General features: G+C 44.0%; 1 protein-coding gene across 1 annotated transcript in view; it reads right to left on the bottom strand.

The window, feature by feature from the left end:
* Nucleotides 1-449: 449 nt before the first annotated feature.
* LAPTM4A (lysosomal protein transmembrane 4 alpha) overlaps nucleotides 450-12,329 on the bottom strand; it is a 76,456-nt gene continuing 64,576 nt past the window's right edge. Inside the window, exon 7 of the mRNA XM_030198829.1 lies at nucleotides 450-1,116. Within this exon, the coding sequence (XP_030054689.1) occupies nucleotides 1,042-1,116 (75 nt within the window). The 3' untranslated portion in view covers nucleotides 450-1,041. The remainder of the gene's footprint in view (nucleotides 1,117-12,329) is intronic.

The following is a 12,329-nucleotide window of genomic DNA, read 5'->3' as shown; positions in this document are numbered from 1 at the left end:
GGCAAGAATCCTTAGAAGGGCACAAACGTCATGCAAAATCCTTTTATTTGCTCTGTGGACTACTGGAGCTGAACAGGAATTACTGCAAATTAACTCCATTTTTTTTTTAATTTGGGGGAAAAAACCCGAAAACATTTAAGCCCTTGCCTTTCACTGCTGTTGCTCTAGTTTTACAACATCTTCAAAGTGGGAAAATATGGTGTATTACACACTTTTAAAAAGGAATATTTTACCACTGATGGATATTTCATGGGAGCCATGTAAGCTTCAAGAAAAATAAACCACCAACAATGAAATGGCAAGTTCTGGGAATTACACAATTCTACCGATATTACCATTTTTAAAAATGTATATCCATAATAAATCATTTAATACAGAATAGCATGTTGAAAATCTAATCTTTACAGAAGGTGGATGAGAAGTGGGAGAATGCTATATTGAAACAGTTCTTAAAATATTTACCAAAGCTTTATTTTATCACAAAAATGAGGATACATATAGATTAGAACATGCCAACCATCATTTATCACATCTTATATTTTGTTCACCCAGTGTGCATTTTGCATGCGTACACAGCAGGGTGTAAATCTTCCACAATTTTCCCTCATTTCTTAGGGTACTACCTGACAATATAAATGTAAAGTAAAGAAAAGTGCAAAAGGAACTAAAAGGTTTTAAGTACCATATTCCTAAAAACTACCAATAAACATTTTAAAGAAGAAACAATTTGTTAACAGATTGTCTTCTGAAAACCTCTTTAGGTCTTGCAAGCTATGTATTACAAAAATACTCAGGTTACAGTTTAAGGCATTAAAAGCTCCAAGTGTTCAATAGAAAATAAAATAAGAGAAAATAAAGAATAAAAAGTGCTTATACGCTTGTAATATGCTGAGACCCTTAAACTTCCACAATATGATTTCCTTTAAATCAATTTCTATTATCTAGAACAAGTTTGCAAAGAAGAAAAAAAAATCACCCCTTTCCCATCACTCATGCAGAAGAAACTAATATAAGATGCTTTTATCAACAAAGGGAGGTGCTTCAAGCAGGCATATAGGGAGGAGGAGGATCCTTTTCTGGCATCTTCACTGCCATTTCATAGGATGGGAGAATATACTGTAAAAGTAAACCAAAATACATATGTAATTTTAAGTCATTATGCACTGAAACCACTTTAACATGAAGAAAACAATATTCACTCATATGAAAAAATTTGTATGTTTATTAAAAGGTGAGGACTAGCAGCTGTGTGCTGCTCCTATGCCTCCAATCAGCTAGGGTTTAAAATGCTGCACAAGTAGTGCTCATACAATTCATTTGCCCCTCCCCCTCCCAGAGAGGAAGCACAGATGTAACCCTTACTGTTTTGTTTTCTGGATGAACATGTACAAAACGTTTTGAAGATCCTGTGGCCCTTGTTCAATATTGATATAGACTGGGAGAGGAGATCAAGGAGAAATTGTGCCTTACCTGATAATTTTCTTTTCTTTAGTCAGCATCGCTGTTCTGAACCAGTGGGTCTTATCCATTCCCACCAGCAGATGAAGGTAGAGAAAACTGAATCCAACCAGCGATATCACCGGGTATAATCTGTGGTGCTCTCTGGAACAATCCAGTATGCATCTGCCCAAGCAGCAGAAGGTCCCTTTCTATAATGCACTGAGCCCCAATCACTGCAGCTGCAATGATAAGCAAGCGAGCAAAAACACCATAGAGTGGCACTCGCTACCCTCCATATACCAGGTAATAACCATATCAGGTATGGCTTCCAATGAAAATCAGATCTTACTCTTCAACTACTTCAAAACAGAGCATGCCCAGAACCCTGGGGCCAAGGTCTTCCAAGGGCGTGATTTCATAACAGCAACGCTGACTACAAAAAAGAAAAATCAGGTAATTTTTCCTCTCTTAGCATCAAGTTTACACTGTTCCTAACCAACAGGATGTATCAAAGCAGACCTACTGGGCAGAAGACAAGGCCCCCAGAATGACCACTCTGCCGAAGTCCGAACAGACCCTGGCCAGAGTATCCAACCGATAGTGCTTAGCGAAGGAATGGGAGGGAAGACCATGTCACCCTGCAAATCTCTTAAGGTGAAACAGCCTGGGCCTCCGCCCAAGATGCCGCCTGAGTTCTGGTTCAGTGGGTCTTCAGTCCTTGAGGCACCAGACTACCCATACTGATGTAGGTGACAATACCCACCTTAATCCACTTTGTAAGCTGCCTGACCCTTCTGAGGGCCATCAAAGAGCTCAAATAAGTGATCAGAGTGGCAAAACTCATTTGTCTACTCCAGGTACTGGAGAAGCACCCTCCAAACATCCAGTTTGCAGAGCCTCTGGTCTGCAGCAGAACCACTTCCCACCCTGAAGGAGGGCAAACACACCAGCTGAAAGGACGAGACTGTACGCAAGGGATACAGGTTCCAGCATGATAGGGCCTTAATTTCTGAGACCCTCTGAACACAGATGATTGCTACCAGAAACACCATCTTAAGTGAGGTCCTTGAAGGAAGCAGAGTGCAAGGGCTCAAACGGCGCCCCCTCACAATGCCTAGAGAACCAAATTGAGGTCCCACAAAGGAAAGGAAGGGTTAAGCAGACGGCACTTTCTTCAGGAAGTGCGTCATTCTTCAGGAAATGAGCTATCTCCCCTTGCAAAGCCAGATAGGTGCCCTTCACCTTCCCCGAAAAGCTAGGTAATGCCACCACTCAAGGCAAGGCCCTGTTCAGGAATCTCTATTGGGGACCTGAGTCCTCCGGGAGGGGGGGGGGGGGGGGGGGGAGGATCCATTCCTCGCATCAGGGCTCAAAAACCCTCCAGACTCTAACGTAAGCCAGGGATATGGAGGTCTTCCTGGACCACAGCAGGGTAGCTATCAATGCAGGAGAAAACCCAAGATTCTCTAAGCACCGCCTTTCAATGACCACACTGTAAGCAAGAAGGGATCCGGATCTTCCATCTATGCAGGCCCCTGCCGAAGATGCCCCTTACCAGACAGTCCCACCAGGCCAGACTGAGCTTGACCATGGTCATAAGCAGAAGCGAAAGACTGAAGTCCTGAGAGACTGGAGCCCACTGGGATGACAGGGCCTGCTGCAGAGGGCGCATATGAGCTCTTGCCCAAGGCACCACTTCCAGAGTCACCACCATGGAGCTCAGGAGCTGCAAGTAGTCCCAGACCATGGGCTGCAGAAGCTTGCACACCGGCGCTTCTGCACCCGCTCCTCCAGGAGAAACACCATCCCCTGCCACGTGTCAAAGCAAATTTGCAGGTACTCCAGAACCTGAGACAGACACAGATGGTTCTTGGGACGATTCACTACCCACCCCAGAACTCCACAATGTAGATGACCCGATCGGTGGACTGAAAGACCTCCGTTGCCGAGTTTGCCCGAATCAGCCAGTCATCCAGATATGGATGAACCTGAACCTGCTGGTGCCAAAGAAGTGCTGCCACCGCCACCATGGAAAATGTGCATGGTATCATAGCCAGGCCAAAAAGCAAGGCCTGAAACTGAAAATGCTTGTCCAACACACAGAAGCGCAGATATCTCCTGTGATGATCTACGATAGGGATATGGAGCTAAGCCTCCATGAGGTCATAACAGAGAAAAATATAGGCAGATAAAGACCATATGGCATATGCAGTCTGCCCATCCATGTCATCTACTCTCCCTATCACTCCCTTAGAGATCCTATGTACTTGACCCAAGCTCTCTTGAATTCAGATACTGTTTTCATCCCCACCACTTCCACTGGGAGGCCGTTCCACAAATTCCTTTCTGTGAAGGAGTATTTTTCCTCAGGTTATTTCTATTCTTTCACCATCTTATGACCCTTCGTTACAGAGCTTCTTTTCTATTGAAAGAGACTCGCCTCCTGTGCATTTATGCCACATAGGTATTTAAATGCCCCTATCACATTTCCCCTCTCCCACCTTTCTTCCAAAGAATACATATTAAGATTTTTAAGTCTATCCCCAAATGCTTTATGACAAAGACAAAGATTTGTTTGACAAGACCTACTTCTAGTAAAAACCATGTTGCCTCTGGTCCTGTAATCCCTTGGATTCCAAAAATGTTACTATTCAGTTTTAAAAGCGTTTCCATTAATTTGCTTATGATGGAAGTCAGACTTACTGGCCTGTAGTTCCCAACCTCTTCCTTACTTCCACTTCTGCTCTTCTCCAGTCATCTGGGACCACTCCAGACTAGAGAAAGAGAAGCACTGAAAAAGGTCAGCCAACAGAGCAGTTAGAACTTCCCTCAGTTTCTTCAGTACCCTTGGATGTATGCAATCTGGCTCCATCACTTTGTCTACCTTTAGTTTAGCCAACTCCTCACAAACACAGTCCTCTGAAAATCGTTCGTGGGCTACCATCCTTCCATTCCTATTTGTCTGTCTTCTGCAGTCCTGCTCCTGGTCCTTCAGTTGTGAACACAGAACAGAAATATTTGTTAAGCAATCCCACCTTATCTTTATTAGCTTCTACATATTCTTCCCCTTTGAGTCCCACAATGCCACTTTTACACTTCCTTCTATCACTAACATATCTAAAAAAAAATATGTCTTGTTCCCCCATTTTACCCCAGCCTCACAGACACTATAACTGAGCACGTCTTCTTCCGAAAGTGTTGGACCCTGAGGCAAGCACACTTTGCCGGAGGCACAGGTTCTACCACCCCAAAAGCACACAGGTGCTGCAGAGTGGACGCAACAGCCTATTGCTTCTGAGCTGAACCGAAGGATGAGGCCATGAACATGTCAGACTCCAGAGAATAACTCTGCTGACCACCTCCAGAGCCCACTCATCCCAGAAGAGACAGCCTGCCTCCTACTGGCACCGAGGGGCTCAATGCACCCTAATTGGGCAGAACAGGGGGCTGTGCCTGTACTGAAGGCGCCAGTGAGGCTTGCTCTTTTGGGGTCTTGAAGGAACCCTGCCTGAAGGACCTGCCCTGGCCACCCCCCACCCCCCCCAGACGTAGACTGGCGAGCAGGCAGATACCATCTTGATTCTCTGGAATGCCTCTTAAAAGCAGAGGAACACAGAGCCTTTCTGCCGCAGCTCAGGGAGTCAAGAGATCGTGCTTCCCCCATATCCTTCACCAGCTTCTCCAGGTCCTCTCCAAAGACCAACTACCCCCTAAAGGGCAGCAGACTCTGCTTTTTGGAAGCTATATCCGACACCCAGTGGCAAAGCCACAACCACCGGCATCCGACCACTGAAGCGGCCACTGAGCGTGAAGCTAAGCAGACCAGATCATATAGAATGTCCGCCAAAAAGGCTGTTCAACTCCAGGAGCTGCTGCAACCACCACAGCACAGCCTTTGCCATGTAACTGCCACAAATGGCAGCCTGAATACTGGATATACCCACAGATCAGGGCAGTAGAAGCTGCTTCTCCACCTTCATGTCATGGAGCTTCTTCAGAGCAGAGCTCTCTTGGACTGGCACAGCAATCACCTTGGTGACCACTGAGACCAGAGCATTCACCTTAGGAAAAGACCAATACCTTTCAACCTCCTCTAGAGTGATGATATAGAGTCCTGGCACCCTACTCTGCCATCATGCAGATAAGAGCCTTGTGCAGAGGAAAATGCTTCGGGGGCCCGGTGAGCCCCTCTAGCAGTGGATCCCCCTCAATGGAGTCCACAGCTGAAGTTCACAGCATAGAAAAGGCCTTAATAACATCATTAACACAAAAGACAGGTCCTCTCGCCGAAACTGATCACATGGAATTGTCCTCCTCAGCTTCCTCAGATGGGGAGCCTCAGACAAGGGTTCAAGAAGAAGACCTCGGAGTCCTCCCCACCTCCTCTGAGGGAATTGGCACCTCAAGCACTCTTTGCTCGATCCTATGCCGTTTGGAAGCCAAACCAGAGCCGCCCTCCAGGGGTGGGGGGCCCATTCAAATGCAACTGCTGTCAGATCAACTGTACCAAGCTCTGGAGCCAAAGGGCCCCCCCATCAAGACTCTCCCAAACAGACCCAAGGAGGGTATGTGAGGTAGGCCCTCTACCCCCGATGTGGAAGGGACAGCTTCCTGCTGCTGAGGAGACTAAAATCCCCAAGGGAGACAAAATGGCCGACATTCCAGAGGGCCCCCCCCCCCCCCCCCGAACCATTTCCAAAGTTAGAAACCACCCATCGCGCTATGTGCAGACAGAACTGGCAACTGTGTTCAGCTGCTGGTTTCTGCACATAGAGCAGCGCTACCCAAAAGGCATCCTCAGCGATTGTCCGGCAAGTGCGGGCCTGATACACTGCCCGAGCCTGCCTCAACCCATGGAACTGGATGCTGCTCCGTCGCAGGCTGAGGGTGCAAATTAAGGGAGTTCCCTTAATTACAGGGAAATCCCTCCACCATAAGATGGGGGATTTCTCTGTTCAGAGCTGCTCTGCTTCCCCCCCACCCCTTTAAAATGACAGGAGCAGCGAAAAAAGCCTTATTCCCTAAAAAATGTTAAAAAGGGCTGCCCAGGGCACTCTGGGAGCAATTTAAGCACCTGGGAGCTGCAAGGGCGCACATAGGGGACACACCCTAATAGGGTGAATGGGCACCTGCACCCCTCAGGTGAGATTCCTCGGGACCAAGCCAAAGCGTCGCCCAGAGGCACTACAGAATGTGAATGGGGGCTGCGGAGACAAGCTCCAAGCTCAACCAGGTATAGTCCTGAGGCTGACCAGGGAGTGGCTGTTAGGCTCGACCATGCTGTGTGGCTACAGCCAGCAGAGTGGGGAGCTAGGCCAGGGACAATGCCTCACAGCACAACCTACCACCTGCTGGAAGGTAAAGAAAAATACTGGATTGTTCCAGAGACAACCACAGCAGATAACACCTAGTGATGTCACTGGTTGAATTTAGTATTCTCTACCTCCATCGCTGGTTCAGAACAGTGTAAGCTGACAAGAAATTTAAAAAAAAAAAAAAAAAACACTACGAAAGAAAGAAAACTCCTACATTTCTCAAAATCACATCTGAGCACATATCATACACAACTTCTCATTCACTGCAACAGCTTGCTAAAACAAAGTGTTACTGAATAAACTGCCTTAATCTTACATAATTCTCCAGTCATTGGCCAAGCATCAAAGGGCCTTGTTCAAGGTATCAGCCTTTCCTGGTGAAAAACCGAGCTTCTCATTTTCCCCCCCAAACCCACCTCCCCGCTCCCCCCGTTTTCGATTTCTGTTGATGGCTCTCTCATTCTCCCTGTCTCCTCAGCTCGAAACCTTGGGGTCATCTTTGACTCTTCTCTCTCCTTCTCTGCTCATATCCAACAGACTGCCAAGACCTGTCATTTCTTTCTTTACAACATCCGTAAAATCCGCCCCTTTCTTTCCAAGCACTCAACCAAAACCCTCATCCACACCCTTGTCACCTCTCGTTTAGACTACTGCAATCTGCTTCTTGCTGGCCTCCCACTTAGTCACCTCTCACCTCTCCAGTCGGTTCAAAACTCTGCTGCCCATCTCGTCTTCCGCCAGGGTCGCTTTATTCATACTACCCCTCTCCTCAAGACCCTTCACTGGCTCCCTATCCATTTTCGCATCCTGTTCAAACTTCTTCTACTAACCTATAAATGTACTCACTCTGCTGCTCCCCAGTATCTCTCCACACTCGTCCTTCCCTACACCCCTTCCCGTGCACTCTGCTCCATGGATAAATCCTTCTTATCTGTTCCCTTCTCCACTACTGCCAACTCCAGACTTTGCGCCTTCTGTCTTGCTGCACCCTATGCCTGGAATAAGCTTCCTGAGCCCCTATGTCTTGCCCCATCCTTGGCCACCTTTAAATCTAGACTGAAAGCCCACCTCTTTAACATTGCTTTTGACTCGTAACCACTCGCCTCCACCTACCCTCCTCTCTTCCTTCCCTTTCACATTAATTGATTTGATTTGCTTACTTTATTTACTTTTTTGTCTATTAGATTGTAAGCTCTTTGAGCAGGGACTGTCTTTCTTCTATGTTTGTGCAGCGCTGCGTACGCCTTGTAGCGCTATAGAAATGCTAAATAGTAGTAGTAGTAGTAAATTTAGGAACTTCAGGAGATTTAGCTTAGTTGCTGAATTAATACAAGTACTGGGGGTAGTAGAAACATTAACATTACATAATTTAGTAGCATAATTTAATCTACAACTGACATTATATCCCTGGATACTGATTATTGTATCTTCACTCAACATACAATTACACTCTAGAATTCATTACTGAAGAATGTGGTAAAAGCAGCTAGTTAGTCTAGCTGCATTTAAAAAGGGTTTGGATAAGTTCTTGGAGGAAAAAAAAATCTATAAACTGTTGTTGACAAGGTAGACTTGAGGAAGCATCATGGAATATGTACATTTTGAGGATCCTGCTAGATACTAGCGACCTGGGTTGGCCACAATTGGAAAAGTATACTGGGCTTTGGTCTTATTAGCTTGAATATGGTTTTGCATTATGTACTCTGAGGGTTAGGAGATTTCTTAAAGGTGAATATACAGACCCACATTGAGAATAAAGGAACCTATATAGGAAAAGAAAAACTCCCTCCTCCCACTCATATAACTACTACTACTACTACTTAACATTTCTAGAACGCTACTAGGGTTACGCAGCGCTGTACAGTTTAACAAAGGACAGTCCCTGCTCGAAGGAGCTTACAATCTAAAGGACGAAATGTCATATAACATAGCAAAGTTTGAACTAATATACAGTTACATATTGCACTTGCATATCATCTCATTGTGGGAATGCGACATTAAAAACTGCTATGTATTCAACAATTTTCAAAAATGCATCTCATATCAAGAGGTAACATTCTACAAATACTGTAAAGACTTATGGGCCCTTTTACTAAAGCTTATCGAATGCTAAATTCCAAGAAGTCCATTTTATACCTATGGGCTTCTTAGCATTTAGCATGCACTAATTCTGTTAGCGCATGCTAAGCTTTAGTAAAAATACCCCTTCATGAGTAGCTCCTTGGAAATGCCAGATTCACTCACTCTAACCTTCTCTGAGCAAGAAAAATGAGAGCTTGTTATTCAAGGCATGTGTTTTTTTTTTTTTTGGGGGGGGGGGGGGGGTTGTGCTCAGCAAATGGAAAGTATTTGTGATCTAATTTATTAGCAATCTAATATACTGTGCTAGTCATCTAGCTGGATATCAGGGCTACTCCTTTTAGGCCATGAAGGTTACCCTTTACTTTCATCTTTCGAATAAGAGTCTACTTGTGTTACAGTATTAAAATCTCCTATTGTGTCAAAATAGCATTCATTTGCTAAGTACAAAGAGACACTTAGATGAATAAGGCAAGACTCATGCACACTACAAATCAAGACCCCTTGTCTCTTGAGAGTAAAGTGGCAAGGTTAAAAGAAAAAAATAAAGAGGACACAAACCAAACTTGTGGCAAGTTTGCATCACACATTCTTATTTTTCTTTAAGCTGCTGTCCCAATCACCAGTTTCCCCCATGTCAATTGTCACTTTCTATTCATTTTTCTTCCTTCTCACCTCTTACCTGATTCCCCACTTCCTCACCTACTACCCGCGCCTCCTCCTTCCTACTCTTACTCCATTGTTGCAGTCACCTGCCAATACTCCCCTATACTGCCTCCCCTGGCTCACACCAATAGAAAAGCTAGGCAGTCACCAAAACCATCTCTAGGATGCATGTGGAAATGGGAAGAGAAAATTCAATACCTGCTCTGGCACGAGGAAAGAAAAAAAGTGTGGCAGAACTGGACAGAAAAAAAGACTGATGACATCTATTATTTCCAGTACTAGTTGCTACAGTTTCCTATAATGAAATACATTAGGTGCCAGAAGATGGAGCCTAACACAACACAAGAAACTAATAGCTCTGACTAGAATTAGCCTGCTACTTCGGGTTTACCAGGTCTACATCAGCTGCACCTTCTCTCGGCGTAATGGACGACAGCACCAACTCTGAAAAACCTGTCTGCCATCCTCTCTACACGATTTCATTTCCCATTTCTGTGGTATAGGGAGCAAGAAATAGCTTGGATAAGGCTTTGGTCATGGTCCAAGGCCGACAACAATCAAATCAGAAGATCATAGCTAGCGTTCTTTCCCTTAAGCTATGCCCTTAAAATGATGATCTTGTTTTCCATGTTAGAAATCCAAAAACACACAAGATTCTACTATCTGAAGTCTTCTTGTTAACAGAGATCAATCATACATGGGTGAAATGCGCCAGACATAATTGACTTTGGGAAAGTTGGGGCCTAGGAGTACTGTAGAGCTTTTAAATACCACCCACTTACTAGGGCACTGGAGGCAGAGTTAAGACACAAACTAGTGTACCTCATACCACTATAAATGGCTCAGAAAGAACCAACAGAATTCCCTGCTCCAGCAACAAAAATTAGCACACCATTTCAGCAGAAATATCCTATGTACTAGTCACTGATTAAAGGGCGAGGAGAGAACACCGCTCTTAAAATCATTCTACTGCTGGAATTAAAAGCCATTTAATTTATATGGCATTCTACATTTTCAATCTCAAAAGTCAACTGTAAACCTTTGCTATAATTCACAGAACAGAAAAGCACCGCAGAATTTTCTTGTCCTAAAGCAGAACTCATATGGTTCTCATCATAGGCCCAGAAAAAAATTTCTCTAAATGCAAAATTAGTTTATCATCTTCAGTTGCACATTTTCTCAATTATCTCTCAATATGAGAAGTCTGAAAAATTGCCCTTGAAGCAGCTTGGAGTGTGAAACACAGGCCTCTGTCAGGCAATGAAATTACATTATCATCAAAATTAGAACACTCATCTCAATTATAATTTTTTTTAATATTGGAATTTTTCAAAAATATATGGATTATGAGAAAATGTGAAGACATTTATTAACTAAGCTAATTTTGTTGTACTTAAAGGAGTTTTTTTGGGTCCATGATAGATAAGAACCCTGTAAGCTTTGCAATGCTTTAGAAGGCCATGACATTTCTAGGATATTTCTCTCTTCTTCTCTATAAACTGTGTCAAAGATTTACTTTTCTTTTTAAATTGGTATTCTTTGCTATATCTTATTTCTGCATTTGTACCCCACATTTTCATTGTGAGTTGACGTGTTGTTGGTTACTTTGTAAGTCGTGGTGTTTTGTATATTTGGATAGTCGGCCTGGGCGTGATCTTCGAAGAAAGATGGTCTGAAGAAGTGGGCTTTCAGGTGTTTTCGAAAAGTTAAGTAGTTGGTAGTCCATTTTAGGACTTTCGGTATTGTGTTCCAGATTTTGGGACAAATGTATGTGAAGCTGGTAGAGTGTACATAAGTACATAAGTAATGCCACACTGGGAAAAGACCAAGGGTCCATCGAGCCCAGCATCCTGTCCATGACAACGGCCAATCCAGGCCAAGGGCACCTGTCGAGCTTCCCAAACGTACAAACTTTCTGTATATGTTATTCCTGGAATTGTGGATTTTTCCCAAGTCCATTTAGTAGTGGTTTATGGACTTGTCCTTTAGGAAACAGTCTAACCCCTTTTTAAACTCTGCCAAGGTAACCGCCTTCACCATGTTCTCCAGCAACGAATTCCAGAGTTTAATTATGCGTTGGGTAAAGAAAGATTTTCTCCGATTTGTTTTAAATTTACTACACTGTAGTTTCATCGCATGTCCCCTAGTCCTAGTATTTTTGGAAAGTGTGGACACTTCACATCCACCTGTTCCACTCCACTCATTATTTTATATGCCTCTATCAAATAAATACAAATCAGATTTGTATATTAGGCTTTGGCATTTGGGGAAGTGAAGGGTGATGTAGGTTCTTGCGCCTTTGTGTTTCGCAAAGGTAGTTCTATGAGGTTTGTCATGTATTTCTGTGCAAGGCCAGATTATCCTGTGGGGTAGAGAGCAGATTTTGAAGGATATACATTCTTTGATGGGTAGCCAGTGAAGTTTGAGGAGTAATGGTCTTGTGCTTTTGTATCGATTTATTCCGAATATCAGTCTGGCTGCAGTGTTTGTGCTGTTGAGTAGCTGTTACCTGCATTCGGAGTAAATTCCATTGCAGTAATCTGCATGGGCGAGGACATTGGTTGAACTAATGTGCGGAATACGTTTCTCGGGAAGTATTTCTTTATGCTTTTCAGTTTCCAAGTGGTTTGGAACATTTTCTTCATTGTGTTTGAGATTTGCTTGTCAAGGGATAAGTTGCGGTCGACAGAGACTCCTAGGATTTTTTGATAGTCAGATATTGAGAGGGATGTGTCCATGGCGTCAATATTTGGGTATCATTCAATACTGTATGATGAGGTGAGTATTAGACAGTTGTACGATTGTGGTTGTGACCCCTCTCAAACTTAC

This window comes from Microcaecilia unicolor, chromosome 3 (assembly GCF_901765095.1).
Source record: "Microcaecilia unicolor chromosome 3, aMicUni1.1, whole genome shotgun sequence".
In the NCBI taxonomy this organism is placed as follows: domain Eukaryota; kingdom Metazoa; phylum Chordata; class Amphibia; order Gymnophiona; family Siphonopidae; genus Microcaecilia; species Microcaecilia unicolor.
This window is presented reverse-complemented; position numbering and strand designations above follow the sequence as displayed.